This window comes from Diabrotica undecimpunctata, chromosome 1, assembly GCF_040954645.1.
Source record: "Diabrotica undecimpunctata isolate CICGRU chromosome 1, icDiaUnde3, whole genome shotgun sequence".
Taxonomy (NCBI): domain Eukaryota; kingdom Metazoa; phylum Arthropoda; class Insecta; order Coleoptera; family Chrysomelidae; genus Diabrotica; species Diabrotica undecimpunctata.
Window position 1 is genome coordinate 61,527,549 of NC_092803.1, and position 23,935 is coordinate 61,551,483.

General features: G+C 35.4%; 1 protein-coding gene across 1 annotated transcript in view; it reads right to left on the minus strand.

The window, feature by feature from the left end:
* Nucleotides 1-3,569: 3,569 nt before the first annotated feature.
* Nucleotides 3,570-23,935, minus strand: part of LOC140449573 (uncharacterized) — an 85,392-nt gene continuing 65,026 nt past the window's right edge. The window contains exon 3 of the mRNA XM_072542817.1: nucleotides 3,570-20,244. Coding sequence (XP_072398918.1) covers nucleotides 7,223-20,244 — 13,022 coding nt within the window. The 3' untranslated portion in view covers nucleotides 3,570-7,222. The remainder of the gene's footprint in view (nucleotides 20,245-23,935) is intronic.

Consider the following 23,935-nt stretch of genomic DNA (forward strand, 5'->3'; position numbering starts at 1 on the left):
ATTTTTTAAATACAGTAGTTGCTTTTCTTTATTCTGTTGTTTTTATAATATTTTTATATGAAGGGTAACATCGAAACCAATATTAAATTATAGGGTAACACTAAGACAAATACTAGATATCTTATTTTTTTTTTCAAGGAGTTTAGTGCAACAGTAGGACAAGTTCTGTCTTTTTTCTAAACATTTAAACTTCTATCTTTTTTATACCTACGCACTTTTATTTGTCTTGATATTTTGTACTCTTATCGTAAAAATTATTTCGATTGACTAATTACTAGTGATTTTATTACAGATTTAAAATACACACAAATTTTAAAATCGATTTTCTCGCAAAGATTTTGTACATGGCTTAACTGTTGCTCTGAGTAGACGATATATCATTTTTTACAGTTAGTTTCTTGAGCCAATTTAACAATGTATATAATGAGTCTCATTGAAAATGTACAAAAAGAGTATTGAGGTATTTAAAAGATACTACTAATTATTATATGATTTACTCAAAAGATTATTCAGAATTGCGCAAAAGACAAAGCGCAAAAAAAAAAACGGTAGCTTTATCTAGCTGCGAGGCACAATGTAAAATATGGCCTTGTCAGTCAGAGGCTGCTGAAGAGGTTGTTTTTAGGGGCTTGCTAAATGATTTAATTGAAAAAAGTGAATGTCTTTATTTATCATATCACAATATATCATAAAAGAAGTAAGTATATTAATGTAAGATATAATTTTTTGAGAGACCTAATATCTGACACAATCATTAATGTAAAATACAGATCACGGCATTGTTTTACTGACCATACAACACAATGACAATCGCTGTGACATATTACACGTTTCCACCTGTATATTCATTTCACAGTAGGTACGAATTGTCGTAATTGTAACATCGACATTAAAAATTTCAAACGAAGTTCTGAAAGAATAAACAAATAATTAATAAAATGCCTATTACGTTGTACACCGTCCAAGAAAAAGTGCAACTTGTAACATGGTACTTTCAGGGTCATTCGATACGCGAAGTAATTGATTTATTTATTGTTGCCTTCGAAAATAGAGCCTCACCAAGTGTTACAACAGTTAAAAATACCATTCAACATTTTCAAACTTCGAAATGTGTATAGTATTTATAAAGTCAGTTGAAACATTTCACTCCGACGAGATTTATAAGGGCAGTTCAATATTACATTTACCAGTAATCAAGTTAAAGTATAAATAACACGCGTCAGTGTTTCAAACGTATTTGAACAATCCCCATACTTCGTAGGAAAGAGATAGAAGACAGAAAGAATGAAAGATACATCCCATCAAATAAATATTGGACATTGATATGTTATTCAAAATCACCAATATTTAACAGGCTACTTTGAGGTTCGCTTCCAGCCGCTGGCGATGGTGTACAGATAAGAAACGCTGTTGAATCATGCCAGTGCTGTACAGCTAAAATGTTAATTATTTTTACGAAGTATAATAACTGTTTTAAATCATTATACTGTCAATATGGCCTATTGCCATTATATATAAATTATTTTTGTTGCTAAATATGACATGTTAAAAACTTTTTTATACACTTATGTACTTTACGACAGTTTTAAGTAAATTAAAATTGTCCTTATTCTGTTCTTCATTAATCTATATTTGAATATAAAAATAAATGATGCGCCCATGTCTGGTAATATGATATTATTCTTTTAATGTTTGTCCGCAACCAGTTTTTTGGGTGTTTCAACTGACTTTATAAATACTTTAAACAGTTATAAAAAATGTCATGAAGGTAATACACCACGTGTTAGACCTGTCGATGAGGAGCGTCAAAACAGGGATATCGATATTTGTGCTTTTGTGGAAGCTAGTGAACCCTGCAATAGTGTACAAATTGCTAGGGAAGTTAACGTGAATGCTCAAACTGTCCAGCGAGTTCTCAAAAGGAATGGGTATTACTGTTTTAAGATACAACCAACAGAAGAACTGTTTCCGAAAGATAACTTTAGGCGGATGGAGTTTTGTGAATTTATGTTTGATAAACAGAATGAAAATGTACACTTTTTAAAAAATATTTTATTTTCTGACGAATGACTTATTGCAATTGACCATTTCAAGGTATTATTCTCGGAAAAATAAGCACCTCAGTGTTGCAGTGCGAACGCAGCATCCGCAAAAGTAAAATGTTTGGACTTGGATGTTAGGCGACCATATTGTCGGTCCATTTTTTATCGATGGAAACCTAAACGGGTCTAAATATTTACAACTTTTACAGAATGAGATCATTCCGGCAGTTCGACGCCTTCTTGTTAATTTTCAGGAGGTTTATTTCCAACAGGGTGGGTGTTCGGTTCACAACTCTAGAGCAACTATTGACTTCCTAAGATGAGCAACTATTGATAACCTAAGTTTGTAGGTTCTTAATTAGGTAGTATTTTTTATGTTTAAGTTTGAAAGAATTTCATTGTTTTTTTTTATTTAAAAGTACAAACGATTCTTATTCTGATTTTTTTCTTCTTTCTTGTCTTATTGTTATAAGTTTTGTCCATAAAATTTGTACAATTTTCAGTGACAATAAATCATATTAATTATTTACGTTATCTGTATATAATTACTGATGTTATGTTAGTTAATGAACAGCTGCACAGATTATTGAAACTGTTAGGCATAGGAAACCTATAAATTTTGTTTAATTGATAAGTGGGGGTGTAAAAATTTTTTTTTTATTTAAATTAATGTCTTAGTCAAAATTTAAATATTAGCGCCATATGTCATTTAAATGGTACAATGTAAACTGTCAATTGTATTCACTTTTGGAACAAAATAAAGTTAGTCTTAACTGTATACTCAAATGGTTCGTTTCATTTATAAGTTTTAACATCAATGAGGATCCCATACTTTTAATCATGGATAATCATGTCACCTACTGCACCTGTGTATTATTGTTTGACAATCACCTCACATCCTTTTCACCAACTTCAGCCTTTATCCGTTTCTTTAAAATTGACGTACAACACCGAGTGTGCAAAATATTTGACAGTCATTCGGATCACAAAATGACTTTTAATGAACTTGCTGAATTATTTAATCTTGATTTCGGTAGAGTAGAATCCACTCTTAACGTAAATAACACCGATCTTGGCAGAGGAAAAAATAAAAAATTTCGTTCATGAAAATCCTTCGTATTTCCACTTGATCCAATAGAAATAAGCGCAAACCGCAAAGGAAGTCAATCAAATAACACTAGATAATTTTCACTTCAGCGCTACTGAAGGAGGTATTGGAAAAAAATAGGAAAAGAGTAGAAAATGTTGATAAGACTAAAAAACAGGTTTTAAAGAGGATGGAATCCACAGAAAGAAAAATATAAACACTGAAAACCGTCTGTTAACTACAAGAGTGTGTCAAAAATCAAAATAAAGATGATAATATAAATATTAATATAAGGATAAAAATGTCAACTGAGATAATTTGCATTATTTACTCTATTTTATTGTACTCTATTCCATTTTATTCTATTTTTTTCAATTTTATTCTGTTTTATTTTATTTTATATTATTTTATTTTGTTTTATTTTATTCTATTGTATTCCATTTTATTCTATTTGATTTTAATAAACAAGTTCTGACTTGTCGCTGCACTTAAAATCTACCTAATGATCTGTATTTGTCAAGTCTCCCTTTAAGAAAAGGTAACATTTCAAGTTTGTTGCTAGTGATCATTCAACTCTATGTGTTGCGTTTTTTTTTTCAAAATAAAGTCGTTGTCCACTCACTAGGTGAACAGCTAAATTAATTACAGTGGGATGCCGTTTATATAAGTATATGGAAAATGAAGAGACTCTACAAACCGCCTCACTTACATATGTTCCCATCTGATATGTTGAAACTTCATCGTTATTATTTGGAGCCACAATACCAAAGATTTACAGCTATGTCGTTATGTCAATCTATAAATACTGACAATTATTTTATTAATCATAGTTTCCTTTGTTAGTCATAGTATGGTGCCATCTATTAGTTATATTGCGATATAAAATGACAAAAAACCGCTTTTAAAGGCTTTCTGTACAATTTTAAAAAAATTATCTTTTACACAAACCTTCTGGTGATCAATGGCGGATCTAGAAATTTTTGTCGAAGGGGGTCATGGATCTTAAGCGTGATTTTGTTATAGGATTTAGATATTTACACCTTTACAATTGATATAATTTGTGCTTTATGTATGGGAACCATTTCCAAATAATTTAAACCCACATACTCTATGACAATAAAATCAAGTGTACAAGATTATTAAACCAAAGGAAAGTTATTACACTATAAATACTGAAAAATCAGGGACTATCAATTTAAACTAGGTATGTTAAAGACAATTAATTTAAATCCACCTATCCTATGGCTACAAAATCAAGAACAAAGCAAGGATAAATAAGTATAGACCAAAGTTAAGTAATTTAAATGCAATAACTTAATGTAAGTGTAAACATTATTGAATGTATATATTAAACATTCCCAATAAACTCTATCTTATCGTTGGATATCCGATATCAATTTGTAAAAACATTCATTTATTCCTTATTGCTATACGGAGTGAAAACGTGGACTCTCGGAATTACAAGTATGAAGCGTATAGAAGCCCTTGAAATGTGTGTTTTGCAAAGGATGCTGAAGATGTCGTGGACAGAGCACGTGACCAACAACGAGATGCTGAGAAGAATGAGGACTGAGAGAAAACTCCTAAATATTGTAAACAACATAAAAACGAGTTATCTAGGACATATTTACAGAGAAGAAAAATACGACTCATAATGGAAGGGACAGTAGAAGGAAAAAGACGCCCAGGAAGAAGAAAATGCTCCTGGCTGAATAATGTGACTCACGAATTGTCAGCAACAGCCGACAACGAGTGGTAAATAAAAATTCAGTGTTTAAAAATACTATAAGAATAAGATAAGTAAATATTATATAATTTTATAAAATGTATTCTTTTTCTTTTCGCCTATCCGATTTAGCAAATCGCTCTATGATTGCATCAACATCTAGAGAAAATCAGGATGCACATTGATAAGTGCTAAACCAGTTATCCTTTCCTCAGAAAGTTCTATTTCTAAGCTAAGTCTTTAGATTCTTAAGCATAGAAAAACTAAGCTCTGCTATTGCTGCAGTGACTGGCAGTGTAATTAATAGCTGCAGAAATATTCTGATACTTCTAAAATAGAATCAGGAAGTTTTCCATTATTTTGCACGACTCTTTTCCACTTTTGAATCCACAATGAAAACTCTTGTTCTCTTGTTGTACTGTGGAATATGCAGTAGATGGTCCAACAATATCCTGGAAGTCAACAATTTTTTTAATGCAACTTTATCTTCTGGTGTGTTATTAGTTTTAGGTAAAACAACTCAAAGCATAAATAGATTCATTACTTTCGGTGAAAGTCGTTCTTTTAAATCAGTTAAGATATTGTCTAAAAGGGGTAAATAAATAGATCTTCGGAAATATTCTTCGCAAGAGTTTGCAGATTGGTTTTGACGACAGGTTTGACGAGAAACTATACCATCTTTAATTCAATGTCTGGTTGTTCAGCTGTTTCGTTTAATTCATAGTAAAGTTTGCTTAAAAACAGATTCAGCATTTGATCTTTTATTTTGTGCATGTAGTGTTCTCTATGACCTCAGTAGCTTTCTTCAAATTTAATTATGGTGACAAAAGTAGACGACTAAGTGATACAGTTGTACCTAAAACATCACTAAGAAAAACTACTGAAATGAGAAATTCTGGGCTCCAAATAGTTTGCACTAATGAAAATGCATCAGCTGACATTTTACCATCCTTCCACGTAGAAATTGTTTCAAGAGCGTTGTATATTCTGATGATTGATTCGCCCTAGAACTGAAGATGACCTTCATGCCTTTCAACCCAACGAGTCTTACAAATACCTTTGACAGCAGTCCTCAGTTCCTTTACTTTATTCACTAACATATCAGACAGAGCTAATGCAACAACAATATTTACTTTGATATTTATTATAGATAAATTATAAAATGTAGCACACAGTTTCAACAATTATAATACATATTCAAATTACAAACAACCAATTCGTAGACAAAACTGAAGATAAGAAATACCTAAATACAAAATAAAAATATGCTGATTTCGTGCGAAAAGTCATGTCATGTACATTAAATGAGCAATAATGTGTGAGCGGTAATTCTATCTCATCGATAATTCTCTGGCACTCAAATAACGAATTGACAAAATTTAAAAATGTAAAAGGGCTTCAGCAAAATTCTACACTCATTCCCTAGAATAAATGAGTTTGAATTATTTCAACTCTGGACTTCCTGTTTATAGCGTTGATGGGTTTTAAATTATTATTTTTTAGGATTATTTGATTGATATTTAATTTTGTTTGGGGAGGGTCATGACCCCCGTGACCCCCCCTTGGATCCGCCACTGCTGGTGATAATAACAAATACATCAAAAAATTTTTTTATTTTGGTGCACTCGTTCTGAAGCGATGCCCGTACAAACATTTAGGCGATTCATTTTTATTAATATACATTTTATTTTAAATAATATGTCATTTTTAACTATTTTTTTTTATTAAAACTTTAAAGGGTATGCTTAAGTTCCCTTTCATTTCTAAAATCATTTTTATTAGGATATTATTACCGAATGGCTTCAATTGGCCGGGATTTCCTCTTTCTTCCTTACATACAAATAACTGTTAGTCCGTGTACCACTACTAAACAGAAAATAAATAGGATACAAGCTACTAAAATAACATATCTAAGAAAAGTAAAAAATGTTTCATGGATAGACAAAGTAGGAAATGAAACAATTCAAATAGATGTCAATATTAAATCAGAAAGGAGACAACTTGGTGGTTGGAGCACTTACACAGATTTAACATTAAAATACCTGTTAACATGTGAAAATGGGACAAAAATTAACAAAATGGGAAGAAGGGATAGACCCAAAGATACTTGGTATAATGCATAAGTGAGAAAATATTGAAACAGAAGCATAAAGAAAAAAGATGAAAAAATGAAAGACTGATATAATCAACTAATGTAATACCTTTTGAAAGTAATTATTTCATAATAATTTATAATTTGAATAAACTTCTCAGTAACACAAAGTTTATTTAATAACAAATAGAATTAATTAGGAATATTAATAAATTTATTTCGATATAAACTAAGCTGTATACAAACGTGTTAACGTAAATATTAATGTAGAGTACTTAAATATTATTATCAAGTAAACTTTCGGTATCAGCAAACAACAAATTGTATATATTATTCTTCTCTTCAAAAAATGCTTCAACATAATCCTTTTCTTTGTCAGTAATATTTGCTACATTGAATTCTTGAGTTATTGGAAGAATATAAGTTTGATTTCCTGATTGTGTACCCTTAATACAATCATCAAACGATATCTGGTTTTCAGGATGTTCAGTATCAACCAACAGGAGACTCCTTAAGACACCCTGTACGCTTAGTGATGTACAGGTAATTATTGCTGTAGAAATATTAACGAGCCTATGAGTAGTTACTTCGGTGGGTAGCATTGTTGGTTCCGTGCTTTCTGATCGGGGTGTAGTAATTATAGAAGTACTCGTTTCATTAATTATTAATTTTGTAGTTTCCTCAGTTCTGGAAGATGTAGTGCTACCAGTAGAATGAGTCTGTGTACTTATTGTAACTGTCGTTGGTGTTTCTCCAGTTGTTACTTCACTTGTAAATGACGTCGTTGGAGACTCAGTTGTAGCTGTGTGTTCTGAAGTTTTCTCAGTACTGGAAGTTGTAATGCTACCAGTAGAATGAGTCTGGGTGTTTATTGTAACTGTCGTTGGAGTTTTTCCAGTTGTTACTTCACTTGTAAATGATGTTGGAGATTGCGTTGTAGCTGTATATTCTGTAGTTCCCTCAGTACTGGAAGTTGTAGTACTTCCGGTAGGATGAGTCTGTGTACTTTTTGTTACTGTCGTTGGTGTTTCTCCAGTTGTTACTGCACTTGTAAATGATGTCGTTGGAGACTCAGTTGTAACTGTTTGTTCTGAAGTTTCCTCAGTACTGGAAGTTGTAGTGCTTCCAGTAGAATGAGTCTGGGTGCTTATTGTAACTGTCGTTGGAGTTTTTCCAGTTGTTACTTCACTTGTAAATGATGTTGGAGATTGCGTTGTAGCTGTATATTCTGTAGTTCCCTCAGTACTGGAAGTTGTAGTACTTCCGGTAGGATGAGTCTGTGTACTTTTTGTTACTGTCGTTGGTGTTTCTCCAGTTGTTACTGCACTTGTAAATGATGTCGTTGGAGACTCAGTTGTAACTGTTTGTTCTGAAGTTTCCTCAGTACTGGAAGTTGTAGTGTTTCCAGTAGAATGAGTCTGTGTGCTTGTAGTAACTGTCGTTGGTGTTTCTCCAGTTGTTACTGCACTTGTAAACGATGTCGTTGGAGACTGCGTTGTAACTGTGTATTCTGTAGTTTCCTCAGTACTGGAAGTTGTAGTGCTTCCAGTAGAATGAGTCTCTGTCCTTTTTGTAGTTGTAGTTGGAGTTTCTCGAGTTGTTACTTCACTTGTAAATGATGTTGGAGATTGCGTTGTAGTTGTGTGTTCTGTAGTTCCCTCAGTACTGGAAGTTGTAGTGCTTCCAGTAGAATGAGTCTCTGTACTTTTTGTAATTGTAGTTGGAGTTTCTCGAGTTGTGACTTCACTTGTAAATGATGTGGGAGATTGCGTTGTAACTGTTTGTTCTGAAGTTTTCTCAGTACTGGAAGGTGTAATGCTTCCAGTAGAATGAGTCTCTGTACTTTTTGTAACTGTCGTTGGAGTTTCTCCAGTTGTGACTTCACTTGTAAATGATGTTGGAGATTGCGTTGTAGTTGTGTGTTCTGTAGTTCCCTCAGTACTGGAAGTTGTAGTGCTTCCAGTAGAATGAGTCTCTGTACTTTTTGTAATTGTAGTTGGAGTTTCTCGAGTTGTGACTTCACTTGTAAATGATGTGGGAGATTGCGTTGTAACTGTTTGTTCTGAAGTTTTCTCAGTACTGGAAGGTGTAATGCTTCCAGTAGAATGAGTCTCTGTACTTTTTGTAACTGTCGTTGGAGTTTCTCGAGTTGTGACTTCACTTGTAAATGATGTTGGAGATTGCGTTGTAGTTGTGTGTTCTGTAGTTCCCTCAGTACTGGAAGTTCTAGTGCTTCCAGTAGAATGAGTTTGTGTGCTTACAGTAACTGTCGTTGGTGTTTCTCCAGTTGTTACTGCACTTGTAAACGATGTCGTTGGAGACTGCGTTGTAACTGTGTATTCTGTAGTTTTCTCAGTACTGGAAGGTGTAATGCTTCCAGTAGAATGAGTCTCTGTACTTTTTGTAACTGTCGTTGGAGTTTCTCGAGTTGTGACTTCACTTGTAAATGATGTTGGAGATTGCGTTGTAGTTGTGTGTTCTGTAGTTCCCTCAGTACTGGAAGTTCTAGTGCTTCCAGTAGAATGAGTTTGTGTGCTTATAGTAACTGTCGTTGGTGTTTCTCCAGTTGTTACTGCACTTGTAAACGATGTCGTTGGAGACTGCGTTGTAACTGTGTATTCTGTAGTTTTCTCAGTACTGGAAGGTGTAATGCTTCCAGTAGAATGAGTCTCTGTACTTTTTGTAACTGTCGTTGGAGTTTCTCGAGTTGTGACTTCACTTGTAAATGATGTTGGAGATTGCGTTGTAGTTGTGTGTTCTGTAGTTCCCTCAGTACTGGAAGTTCTAGTGCTTCCAGTAGAATGAGTTTGTGTGCTTATAGTAACTGTCGTTGGTGTTTCTCCAGTTGTTACTGCACTTGTAAACGATGTCGTTGGAGACTGCGTTGTAACTGTGTATTCTGTAGTTTTCTCAGTACTGGAAGGTGTAATGCTTCCAGTAGAATGAGTCTCTGTACTTTTTGTAACTGTCGTTGGAGTTTCTCGAGTTGTGACTTCACTTGTAAATGATGTTGGAGATTGCGTTGTAGTTGTGTGTTCTGTAGTTCCCTCAGTACTGGAAGTTCTAGTGCTTCCAGTAGAATGAGTTTGTGTGCTTACAGTAACTGTCGTTGGTGTTTCTCCAGTTGTTACTGCACTTGTAAACGATGTCGTTGGAGACTGCGTTGTAACTGTGTATTCTGTAGTTTTCTCAGTACTGGAAGGTGTAATGCTTCCAGTAGAATGAGTCTCTGTACTTTTTGTAACTGTCGTTGGAGTTTCTCGAGTTGTGACTTCACTTGTAAATGATGTTGGAGATTGCGTTGTAGTTGTGTGTTCTGTAGTTCCCTCAGTACTGGAAGTTCTAGTGCTTCCAGTAGAATGAGTTTGTGTGCTTATAGTAACTGTCGTTGGTGTTTCTCCAGTTGTTACTGCACTTGTAAACGATGTCGTTGGAGACTGCGTTGTAACTGTGTATTCTGTAGTTTTCTCAGTACTGGAAGGTGTAATGCTTCCAGTAGAATGAGTCTCTGTACTTTTTGTAACTGTCGTTGGAGTTTCTCCAGTTGTGACTTCACTTGTAAATGATGTTGGAGATTGCGTTGTAGTTGTGTGTTCTGTAGTTCCCTCAGTACTGGAAGTTGTAGTGCTTCCAGTAGAATGAGTCTCTGTACTTTTTGTAATTGTAGTTGGAGTTTCTCGAGTTGTGACTTCACTTGTAAATGATGTGGGAGATTGCGTTGTAACTGTTTGTTCTGAAGTTTTCTCAGTACTGGAAGGTGTAATGCTTCCAGTAGAATGAGTCTCTGTACTTTTTGTAACTGTCGTTGGAGTTTCTCGAGTTGTGACTTCACTTGTAAATGATGTTGGAGATTGCGTTGTAGTTGTGTGTTCTGTAGTTCCCTCAGTACTGGAAGTTCTAGTGCTTCCAGTAGAATGAGTTTGTGTGCTTATAGTAACTGTCGTTGGTGTTTCTCCAGTTGTTACTGCACTTGTAAACGATGTCGTTGGAGACTGCGTTGTAACTGTGTATTCTGTAGTTTTCTCAGTACTGGAAGGTGTAATGCTTCCAGTAGAATGAGTCTCTGTACTTTTTGTAACTGTCGTTGGAGTTTCTCGAGTTGTGACTTCACTTGTAAATGATGTTGGAGATTGCGTTGTAGTTGTGTGTTCTGTAGTTCCCTCAGTACTGGAAGTTCTAGTGCTTCCAGTAGAATGAGTTTGTGTGCTTATAGTAACTGTCGTTGGTGTTTCTCCAGTTGTTACTGCACTTGTAAACGATGTCGTTGGAGACTGCGTTGTAACTGTGTATTCTGTAGTTTTCTCAGTACTGGAAGGTGTAATGCTTCCAGTAGAATGAGTCTCTGTACTTTTTGTAACTGTCGTTGGAGTTTCTCCAGTTGTGACTTCACTTGTAAATGATGTTGGAGATTGCGTTGTAGTTGTGTGTTCTGTAGTTCCCTCAGTACTGGAAGTTGTAGTGCTTCCAGTAGAATGAGTCTCTGTACTTTTTGTAATTGTAGTTGGAGTTTCTCGAGTTGTGACTTCACTTGTGAATGATGTGGGAGATTGCGTTGTAACTGTTTGTTCTGAAGTATTCTCAGTACTGGAAGGTGTAATGCTTCCAGTAGAATGAGTCTCTGTACTTTTTGTAACTGTCGTTGGAGTTTCTCGAGTTGTGACTTCACTTGTAAATGATGTTGGAGATTGCGTTGTAGTTGTGTGTTCTGTAGTTCCCTCAGTACTGGAAGTTCTAGTGCTTCCAGTAGAATGAGTTTGTGTGCTTATAGTAACTGTCGTTGGTGTTTCTCCAGTTGTTACTGCACTTGTAAACGATGTCGTTGGAGACTGCGTTGTAACTGTGTATTCTGTAGTTTTCTCAGTACTGGAAGGTGTAATGCTTCCAGTAGAATGAGTCTCTGTACTTTTTGTAACTGTCGTTGGAGTTTCTCGAGTTGTGACTTCACTTGTAAATGATGTTGGAGATTGCGTTGTAGTTGTGTGTTCTGTAGTTCCCTCAGTACTGGAAGTTCTAGTGCTTCCAGTAGAATGAGTTTGTGTGCTTATAGTAACTGTCGTTGGTGTTTCTCCAGTTGTTACTGCACTTGTAAACGATGTCGTTGGAGACTGCGTTGTAACTGTGTATTCTGTAGTTTTCTCAGTACTGGAAGGTGTAATGCTTCCAGTAGAATGAGTCTCTGTACTTTTTGTAACTGTCGTTGGAGTTTCTCCAGTTGTGACTTCACTTGTAAATGATGTTGGAGATTGCGTTGTAGTTGTGTGTTCTGTAGTTCCCTCAGTACTGGAAGTTGTAGTGCTTCCAGTAGAATGAGTCTCTGTACTTTTTGTAATTGTAGTTGGAGTTTCTCGAGTTGTGACTTCACTTGTAAATGATGTGGGAGATTGCGTTGTAACTGTTTGTTCTGAAGTTTTCTCAGTACTGGAAGGTGTAATGCTTCCAGTAGAATGAGTCTCTGTACTTTTTGTAACTGTCGTTGGAGTTTCTCGAGTTGTGACTTCACTTGTAAATGATGTTGGAGATTGCGTTGTAGTTGTGTGTTCTGTAGTTCCCTCAGTACTGGAAGTTCTAGTGCTTCCAGTAGAATGAGTTTGTGTGCTTATAGTAACTGTCGTTGGTGTTTCTCCAGTTGTTACTGCACTTGTAAACGATGTCGTTGGAGACTGCGTTGTAACTGTGTATTCTGTAGTTTTCTCAGTACTGGAAGGTGTAATGCTTCCAGTAGAATGAGTCTCTGTACTTTTTGTAACTGTCGTTGGAGTTTTTCCAGTTGTGACTTCACTTGTAAATGATGTTGGAGATTGCGTTGTAGTTGTGTGTTCTGTGGTTCCCTCAGTACTGGAAGTTGTAGTGCTTCCAGTAGAATGAGTCTCTGTACTTTTTGTAATTGTAGTTGGAGTTTCTCCAGTTGTGACTTCACTTGTAAATGATGTGGGAGATTGCGTTGTAGCTGTTTGTTCTGAAGTTTTCTCAGTACTAGAAGGTGTAATGCTTCCAGTAGAATGAGTCTCTGTACTTTTCGTAATTGTAGTTGGAGTTTCTCGAGTTGTGACTTCACTTGTAAATGATGTGGAAGATGGCGTTGTAGTTGTTTGTTCTGAAGTTTGCTCAGTACTGGAAGTTGTAGTGCTACCAGTAGAATGAGTCGGTGTACTTATTGTAACTGTTGTTGGAGTTTCTCCAGTTGTGACTTCACTTGTAAATGATGTTGGAGATTGCGTTGTAGTTGTGTGTTCTGTAGTTCCCTCAGTACTGGAAGTTGTAGTGCTTCCAGTAGAATGAGTCTGTGTGCTTATTGTAACTGTCGTTGGAGTTTCTTGAGTTGTTACTTCACTTGTAAATGATGTTGGAGATTGCGTTGTAGTTGTGTGTTCTGTAGTTCCCTCAGTACTGGAAGTTGTAGTGCTTCCAGTAGAATGAGTCTCTGTACTTTTTGTAATTGTAGTTGGAGTTTCTCGAGTTGTGACTTCACTTGTAAATGATGTGGGAGATTGCGTTGTAGCTGTTTGTTCTGAAGTTTTCTCAGTACTGGAAGGTGTAATGCTTCCAGTAGAATGAGTCTCTGTACTTTTTGTAACTGTCGTTGGAGTTTCTCCAGTTGTGACTTCACTTGTAAATGATGTTGGAGATTGCGTTGTAGTTGTGTGTTCTGTAGTTCCCTCAGTACTGGAAGTTCTAGTGCTTCCAGTAGAATGAGTTTGTGTGCTTATAGTAACTGTCGTTGGTGTTTCTCCAGTTGTTACTGCACTTGTAAACGATGTCGTTGGAGACTGCGTTGTAACTGTGTATTCTGTAGTTTTCTCAGTACTGGAAGGTGTAATGCTTCCAGTAGAATGAGTCTCTGTACTTTTTGTAACTGTCGTTGGAGTTTTTCCAGTTGTGACTTCACTTGTAAATGATGTTGGAGATTGCGTTGTAGTTGTGTGTTCTGTAGTTCCCTCAGTACTGGAAGTTGTAGTGCTTCCAGTAGAATGAGTCTGTGTGCTTATTGTAACTGTCGTTGGAGTTTCTTGAGTTGTTACTTCACTTGTAAATGATGTGGGAGATGGCGTTGTAGCTGTTTGTTCTGAAGTTTGCTTAGTGCTGGAAGTTGTAGTGCTACCAGTAGAATGAGTCGGTGTACTTATTGTAACTGTCGTTGGAGTTTCTCGAGTTGTTACTTCACTTGTAAATGATGTGGGAGATTGCGTTGTAGCTGTTTGTTCTGAAGTTTTCTCAGTACTAGAAGGTGTAATGCTTCCAGTAGAATGAGTCTCTGTACTTTTCGTAATTGTAGTTGGAGTTTCTCGAGTTGTGACTTCACTTGTAAATGATGTGGAAGATGGCGTTGTAGTTGTTTGTTCTGAAGTTTTCTCAGTACTAGAAGGTGTAATGCTTCCAGTAGAATGAGTCTCTGTACTTTTCGTAATTGTAGTTGGAGTTTCTCGAGTTGTGACTTCACTTGTAAATGATGTGGGAGATGGCGTTGTAGTTGTTTGTTCTGAAGTTTGCTCAGTACTGGAAGTTGTAGTGCTACCAGTAGAATGAGTCGGTGTACTTATTGTAACTGTTGTTGGAGTTTCTCCAGTTGTGACTTCACTTGTAAATGATGTTGGAGATTGCGTTGTAGTTGTGTGTTCTGTAGTTCCCTCAGTACTGGAAGTTGTAGTGCTTCCAGTAGAATGAGTCTCTGTACTTTTTGTAATTGTAGTTGGAGTTTCTCGAGTTGTAACTTCACTTGTAAATGATGTGGGAGATTGTGTTGTAGCTGTTTGTTCTGAAGGTTTCTCAGTACTGGAAGGTGTAATACTTCCAGTAGAATGAGTCTCTGTACTTTTTGTAACTGTCGTTGGAGTTTCTCTAGTTGTGACTTCACTTGTAAATGATGTTGGAGATTGCGTTGTAGTTGTGTGTTCTGTGGTTCCCTCAGTACTGGAAGTTGTAGTGCTTCCAGTAGAATGAGTCTCTGTCCTTTTTGTAGTTGTAGTTGGAGTTTCTCGAGTTGTGACTTCACTTGTAAATGTTGTGGGAGATGGCGTTGTAGCTGTTTGTTCTGAAGTTTGCTTAGTACTGGAAGTTGTAGTGCTACCAGTAGAATGAGTCGGTGTACTTATTGTAACTGTTGTTGGAGTTTCTCGAGTTGTTACTGCACTTGTAAACGATGTCGTTGGAGACTGCGTTGTAACTGTGTATTCTGTAGTTTCCTCAGTACTGGAAGGTGTAATGCTTCCAGTAGAATGAGTCTCTGTACTTTTTGTAACTGTCGTTGGAGTTTCTCGAGTTGTTACTTCACTTGTAAATGATGTGGGAGATTGCGTTGTAGCTGTTTGTTCTGAAGTTTTCTCAGTACTAGAAGGTGTAATGCTTCCAGTAGAATGAGTCTCTGTACTTTTCGTAATTGTAGTTGGAGTTTCTCGAGTTGTGACTTCACTTGTAAATGATGTGGAAGATGGCGTTGTAGTTGTTTGTTCTGAAGTTTGCTCAGTACTGGAAGTTGTAGTGCTACCAGTAGAATGAGTCGGTGTACTTATTGTAACTGTTGTTGGAGTTTCTCCAGTTGTGACTTCACTTGTAAATGATGTTGGAGATTGCGTTGTAGTTGTGTGTTCTGTAGTTCCCTCAGTACTGGAAGTTGTAGTGCTTCCAGTAGAATGAGTCTGTGTGCTTATTGTAACTGTCGTTGGAGTTTCTTGAGTTGTTACTTCACTTGTAAATGATGTTGGAGATTGCGTTGTAGTTGTGTGTTCTGTAGTTCCCTCAGTACTGGAAGTTGTAGTGCTTCCAGTAGAATGAGTCTCTGTACTTTTTGTAATTGTAGTTGGAGTTTCTCCAGTTGTGACTTCACTTGTAAATGATGTGGGAGATGGCGTTGTAGCTGTTTGTTCTGAAGTTTGCTCAGTACTGAAAGTTGTAGTGCTACCAGTAGAATGAGTTGGTGTACTTATTGTAACTGTTGTTGGAGTTTTTCCAGTTGTGACTTCACTTGTAAATGATGTTGGAGATTGCGTTGTAGTTGTGTGTTCTGTAGTTCCCTCAGTACTGGAAGTTATAGTGCTTCCAGTAGAATGAGTCTCTGTACTTTTTGTAATTGTAGTTGGAGTTTCTCGAGTTGTTACTTCACTTGTAAATGATGTTGGAGATTGCGTTGTAGTTGTGTGTTCTGTAGTTCCCTCAGTAATGGAAGTTGTAGTGCTTCCAGTAGAATGAGTCTCTGTACTTTTTGTAATTGTAGTTGGAGTTTCTCGAGTTGTAACTTCACTTGTAAATGATGTGGGAGATTGTGTTGTAGCTGTTTGTTCTGAAGGTTTCTCAGTACTGGAAGGTGTAATGCTTCCAGTAGAATGAGTCTCTGTACTTTTTGTAACTGTCGTTGGAGTTTCTCTAGTTGTGACTTCACTTGTAAATGATGTTGGAGATTGCGTTGTAGTTGTGTGTTCTGTGGTTCCCTCAGTACTGGAAGTTGTAGTGCTTCCAGTAGAATGAGTCTCTGTCCTTTTTGTAGTTGTAGTTGGAGTTTCTCGAGTTGTGACTTCACTTGTAAATGTTGTGGGAGATGGCGTTGTAGCTGTTTGTTCTGAAGTTTGCTTAGTACTGGAAGTTGTAGTGCTACCAGTAGAATGAGTCGGTGTACTTATTGTAACTGTTGTTGGAGTTTCTCGAGTTGTTACTGCACTTGTAAACGATGTCGTTGGAGACTGCGTTGTAACTGTGTATTCTGTAGTTTCCTCAGTACTGGAAGGTGTAATGCTTCCAGTAGAATGAGTCTCTGTACTTTTTGTAACTGTCGTTTGAGTTTCTCGAGTTGTTACTTCACTTGTAAATGATGTGGGAGATTGCGTTGTAGCTGTTTGTTCTGAAGTTTTCTCAGTACTAGAAGGTGTAATGCTTTCAGTAGAATGAGTCTCTGTACTTTTCGTAATTGTAGTTGGAGTTTCTCGAGTTGTGACTTCACTTGTAAATGATGTGGAAGATGGCGTTGTAGTTGTTTGTTCTGAAGTTTGCTCAGTACTGGAAGTTGTAGTGCTACCAGTAGAATGAGTCGGTGTACTTATTGTAACTGTTGTTGGAGTTTCTCCAGTTGTGACTTCACTTGTAAATGATGTTGGAGATTGCGTTGTAGTTGTGTGTTCTGTAGTTACCTCAGTACTGGAAGTTGTAGTGCTTCCAGTAGAATGAGTCTCTGTACTTTTTGTAATTGTAGTTGGAGTTTCTCCAGTTGTGACTTCACTTGTAAATGATGTGGGAGATGGCGTTGTAGCTGTTTGTTCTGAAGTTTGCTCAGTACTGAAAGTTGTAGTGCTACCAGTAGAATGAGTCGGTGTACTTATTGTAACTGTTGTTGGAGTTTTTCCAGTTGTGACTTCACTTGTAAATGATGTTGGAGATTGCGTTGTAGTTGTGTGTTCTGTAGTTCCCTCAGTACTGGAAGTTGTAGTGCTTGCAGTAGAATGAGTCTCTGTTCTTTTTGTAATTGTAGTTGGAGTTTCTCGAGTTGTGACTTCACTTGTAAATGATGTGGGAGATGGCGTTGTAGCTGTTTGTTCTGAAGTTTGCTCAGTACTGGAAGTTGTAGTGCTACCAGTAGAATGAGTCGGTGTACTTATTGTAACTGTTGTTGGAGTTTCTCCAGTTGTGACTTCACTTGTAAATGATGTTGGAGATTGCGTTGTAGTTGTGTGTTCTGTAGTTCCCTCAGTACTGGAAGTTGTAGTGCTTCCAGTAGAATGAGTCTCTGTTCTTTTTGTAATTGTAGTTGGAGTTTCTCGAGTTGTGACTTCACTTGTAAATGATGTGGGAGATGGCGTTGTAGCTGTTTGTTCTGAAGTTTGCTTAGTACTGGAAGTTGTAGTGCTACCAGTAGAATGAGTCGGTGTACTTATTGTAACTGTTGTTGGAGTTTCTCGAGTTGTTACTTCACTTGTAAATGATGTTGGAGATTGCGTTGTAGCTGTTTGTTTTGAAGTTTTCTCAGTACTGGAAGGTGTAATGCTTCCAGTAGAATGAGTTTCTGTACTTTTTGTAACTGTCGTTGGAGTTTCTCCAGTTGTGACTTCACTTGTAAATGATGTTGGAGATTGCGTTGTAGTTGTGTGTTCTGTAGTTCCCTCAGTACTGGAAGTTGTAGTGCTTCCAGTAGAATGAGTCTCTGTACTTTTTGTAATTGTAGTTGGAGTTTCTCGAGTTGTGACTTCACTTGTAAGTGATGTGGGAGATGGCGTTGTAGCTGTTTGTTCTGAAGTTTGCTCAGTACTGGAAGTTGTAGTGCTACCAGTAGAATGAGTCGGTGTACTTATTGTAACTGTTGTTGGAGTTTCTCCAGTTGTGATTTTACTTGTAAATGATGTTGGAGATTGCGTTGTAGTTGTGTGTTCTGTAGTTCCCTCAGTACTGGAAGTTGTAGTGCTTTCAGTAGAATGAGTCTGTGTGCTTGTAGTAACTGTCGTTGGTGTTTCTCCAGTTGTTACTGCACTTGTAAACGATGTCGTTGGAGACTGCGTTGTAACTGTGTATTCTGTAGTTTCCTCAGTACTTGAAGGTGTAATGCTTCCAGTAGAATGAGTCTCTGTACTTTTTGTAATTGTAGTTGGAGTTTCTCCAGTTGTGACTTTACTTGTAAATGATGTGGGAGATGGCGTTGTAGCTGTTTGTTCTGAAGTTTGCTCAGTACTGGAAGTTGTAGTGCTACCAGTAGAATGAGTCGGTGTACTTATTGTAACTGTTGTTGGAGTTTTTCCAGTTGTGACTTCACTTGTAAATGATGTTGGAGATTGCGTTGTAGTTGTGTGTTCTGTAGTTCCCTCAGTACTGGAAGTTGTAGTGCTACCAGTAGAATGAGTCTGTGTGCTTATTGTAACTGTCGTTGGAGTTTCTCGAGTTGTTACTTCACTTGTAAATGATGTTGGAGATTGGGTTGTAACTGTGTGTTCTGTAGTTTCCTCAGTACTGGAAGTTGTAATGCTACCAGTAGAATGAGGTTGGGTACTTTTTGTAACTGTTGTTGGAGTTTCTTGAGTTGTGATTTTAGTTGTAAACGATGTCGTTGGAGACTGCGTTGTAACTGTGTATTCTGTAGTTTCCTCAGTACTGGAAGGTGTAATGCTTCCAGTAGAATGAGTCTCTGTACTTTTTGTAACTGTAGTTGGAGTTTCTCCAGTTGTGACTTCACTTGTAAATGATGTGGGAGATGGCGTTGTAGCTGTGTGTTCTGTAGTTCCCTCAGTACTGGAAGTTGTGGTGCTTCCAGTAGAATGAGTCTCTGTACTTTTTGTAACTGTCGTTGGAGTTTCTCCAGTTGTGACTTCACTTGTAAATGATGTTGGAGATTGCGTTGTAGCTGTGTGTTGTGTAGTTCCCTCAGTACTGGAAGTTCTAGTGCTTCCAGTAGAATAAGTCTCGCTAGTAGCTGATGTTGTAGAAGATTGCGTTAAAGCTGTGTGATCTGTGGGTTTATCAGTACTGGGCTCTTTACTGGTTCGGGTAATATAATCATTGGTACTTGTTGTAATTGTCGATGGAGTTTTTTCAGTGGTGATTTCACTCGTACCCGACGTGGTCGAAGACTGCTTTGAACCTGTGTGTTCTGTAGATTTCTCAGTACTGGAAGTTGTAGTGCTTTGGGTGGGATAAATCTGAGTTGTTTTTGTAACTGGCATATTAGTTATTGGCTCTGTGGATATAGTTTCTTCGGTGGAGGATGGTTGAATTGTTGTTGTTGATATAGTTGGATATGTTTCTATGGTGGTTGGACTAGGTTCTGTTGAAATTTCACTTTTCGTTGAACTGAATTCAGTTGTGAAGGCAGAGCTGATTGGTGTGGTTGTATGGTACGTAAATGTAGATATTTCAGTTTCCTCACTGTAGATAGAGCTAAAACTCATTGTTTCTGTTTCTGTAACAGTTTCTGTTTCTGTAACAGTTTCTGTAACATTTGTTGCACTACTTTCACTTGTTGGGGTACTTATAGTAAAAGGGACAGTTGTTTTACTGGTGGTTGTACTTGGAGTCGTACAGATAGGAGGTGTTGTTGAAGTAGTTGGTAAACATTCTTCGGGTATTGTGGTATTTAAATATAGTTCCAAAGTTTCTACTATGGCGCAGTGGAGCACGGTGATAGCCGAATCCGTTGTTTCATTAGCATATATATTAATTTGAGGTTCTGGTTTTGTACAACAGCCACATTCACATGAATTGTCTGAAACAGACCTGTTGTTATCCACAACAATAACAACTGTATTTATAGAGTTCGGCAGAAAGTTGATAAATATATTGTTTTCGTTTTCTTGGTTACAGTGTTGTGGACATTCGAAGATATTTTTGGTAGCTAAACAAAAAAAGACAAGTATTAAGAACATAACAAGGATATAACAAGTCGATTTGCATAGACAAAGCAGGAATATTTTAATGAAAATATATTGAAAATTGAAGTCTTTGGTGAAATATTTTTGCTAGTCTATTTTTATTTATTAATGGTAATTTTTTATATAAGTAAGTATTTTATATATAGTTGCCTGATATAGCGATACACACACATATTGCGAGTCTAACAGGTAAAAATTAAATACGAAGGGTTCAATTTATTTATATCCAAGAGAACATAATAATATAAAGAGGTTCACACAAGGTTTGAACGAGCTAGATTAAACAGTAACTTTTTATCACAAGACAATCGGTTGTGTATATTAGATGGCTTCTTTTTTGCCAGTGCGTCATTAATACCTGGCGAGATAAAACACACAATTTTATTAAGAATCACTGTTTTCCACGCATGAAACTAAAGACAAACCAGCTACCGCCTGTTATTAATTAAAAACACATGTTATTTTTATAAAAGCTTTAGACTCAATACATCGAAAAGAGATAAGTACAAAAAAGACGCTTGAGGACGTTTTCAGATTATAAGTACAATTTGTGACCTTTCTGGTTTGTTTACTTGTGGGTATCAGTTTGTTGGGGTTGTTGTTGCTTTTTTGTCCTGTTAAAGCATTTAGAACTTATTTATATTACACAAACAGTTTTCACAATTAATTTTATATTGGGGTTTGAAATTTTATGGTAAGTGTATATTATTTTACCATTAATATACATACAAAGTTAACCCCATTCACACATTTAAGGATTGGTTTTGTTTAAGTTGTCGAAAAAGTGAAAGAAATGATAAAAAGAAAATATTGTATTGAATTTTTTTAGATTATCCCTGAAAAAACTCTTACCTCACAAGCACAAGAACTAGTTTTAAAGTTAATCGAGTACTTTTGAATTAGAAAAAAAGGAGTGGGGGACCATTGGAACCGTTGTCATCTGTTCAAGAGGTACAAAAAGTACAATTTTCAAATGTGCTCTATTATAAAACTTTAATGATGACAAGCATATATATATTATTAATAATATTTATTTGCCAACTTTATTACATGATAAAATATTTATAATTAGGAACTCTTTATTTTTGGCTTTTTTCAATTTTAATTAAAAATACTTGATAATATTTCAACTTTGTTTTAGAGGGTAGCAGCTGCACTTAAATTGGCGAGAAAAACAGTATAAAATATAGGAAAAAGAAAAGAAAAATCCTGTTTTACATTCTTCTGGAAAAAGCAGACCTCGTTTAAAAACGAAAACTACTGATTTATCTGAGGGCAGTAAAATGACAATTCGAAATATAATATAAAATATGTACCAGGATAGTAAGTAAATCAACTTTTTGTTGAGAATTACGAGTAGGACTTAACATATCATGGTAATACTTACATACTAATAATACTTACTACATTAAAATAAATAACTTTTTAGAGAAACATGTAGGTAACCTGTGAAACGTTGATCAATGAGCTGCAGGCTAAAGAAATTGTTTTTACAAGAAAAACATCCCTGAGGAGAATATTAAAAGATGTAGGCTTTAAATTTAAAAAAGCTGATTACCGAAGAGCTTTAATTGAAAGAACTCATATGGCAGCACAACGAGCGTGTCTCTTACGTAAATAAATAAAAAACAGAAATAGTACATATCCACGAAAAGTATTTTTAGACGAAACATGGATTTTTTCTAGGGAAAATAAATTGAAGTCGTGACAGAAGGACAACAGCAGAAGTGTAGGTATGTGAACCAGGTGGATATGATGGAAAAAGATTTATTGTGGTTCATGCCGGTTCAAAAAGGTTTTATTTAAGACGCCAGTTTGTTATTTTGTTCTAAATATATTCCAAATAGTACAATATTTACTAAATGGATAAGTACACAATTATATCACAATTTAGAACACTTATCTTTGATTGTCATGGATAACGCATCCTACCATACTGAAATAATAAATAAACAACCTTTCACTAAATGGTTAAAATCAGATATTATAGATTTTTTAAAGAAATACAATAATAAGTTTGATGAACATCAGTTAAAACCAGAATATATATATATATATATATATATATATATATATATATATATATATATATATATATATATGTATATATATATATATATATAGTTTATATATATATATATATATATATATATATATATATATATATATATATATATATATATATATAAACTAAGGTACACTCGAAGAGTGGTGGGTTTTTCGGTCAAAGTGGAGAAATAAAAGACAAAGACGATGGCTACTTCATCTATTTATTGAAGACGTTTCGCTTTCTGCTCAGAAAGCATCATCAGTTCATCTAAAAAGAACAATATGAAACCAAACATCCATAGAGAAGTTATAACCAAAGTGTGTTACCTTACAAAGACATGTAGCAGTCAGTGATGTTAAAAATATGAAAAAGCTTACAAAGCTGGACATTCAGAGTTAACGTTGTATATAACAATTAATTGAAACTAGGTAAAGTTTGCAATTTGACAAAATTAGCACAGCAAAAGAACATGTGATAAAAATACATGTATATATAAAAAAAATTTTATAAAAACTTAGTAAAAAACATTAAGGTTTATTTTAAAGTGTGAAGAACTAGAAAGATCATTAGATTGCACTTCCAACAAATTTATTTAAAAATTATATTTTAATTTTAACTTTAGGTAACATTATAAGTTATTAAAGATTAATAGTAATAAAGAAAAAAATGAAGTTACCAGTCTTTAGCTTACTGAGGCTCGTTGGTAAATGAATTTAAAGGTTTGACACCCACGCACAACAACGTGAGTAGAAGTGGCCTTGAAGTCACCATGACATAAACAGCAAGGCAAGCTACCAACCTCTATGTATTAAGGCGGTATATTCAAAGAATGTGATAAATTTGGTTGACAACTTGTCGTTAAAAAACCAAGCAGTGAAAGGAAAAGGTGGTTAAGATCACCATTTAACCCTACAGTGATTGATCTGTCAACAAAGAACAAAGCAAGAGAAGTCAATCCAATATATCATATATTATAATATTATGACGTCACTAGTTAGCCAGCTAACAGGTGAAGATTAATAAAAATTTCCACAGTCCAAAGGTTCAAACATTAAGGACCGTAATGAAAAGGATTCTATGAATCAGATTCAATTTAAAGTTTTATCAAACAAGTTCATCAAAAAGAACAATTACTTAATTATGTAAAAGTGATATTGACAAATATTAATAAAAAGTAAGTTGATAAATCTTAATTAAAGAAGGAAAAAATTTATTTATATTTTATTTTTATTTTTATTTAAATTTATTATAAGAAAATGTGATAAAGAAAACCCCAAAATGGGACAAAATTTAAGTAAACAACATATCAAGCCTAATTCTGTAAAATTAATGCATGATAAATCTGGCTCAAATTACTAATGTCCGTTCTCTTATTAAGATTATTAGGATGTTTTAATATTGCACACATTTCTAAAAACTGTCTTTTAACGAGATTGCGTTCAGTGCCAAGAATTTTAACTTCATTAAAGTTTACTTCATGCTTAGTGTTAATGGCATGTTGGGCAAGAGCACAAGTATGCTTAGATAAATTGATATCACTGCGGTGTGTCGTAAGACGCCCTCTCAGTGATCTCCCAGTCTGACCGATGTAACATGAGTCACAC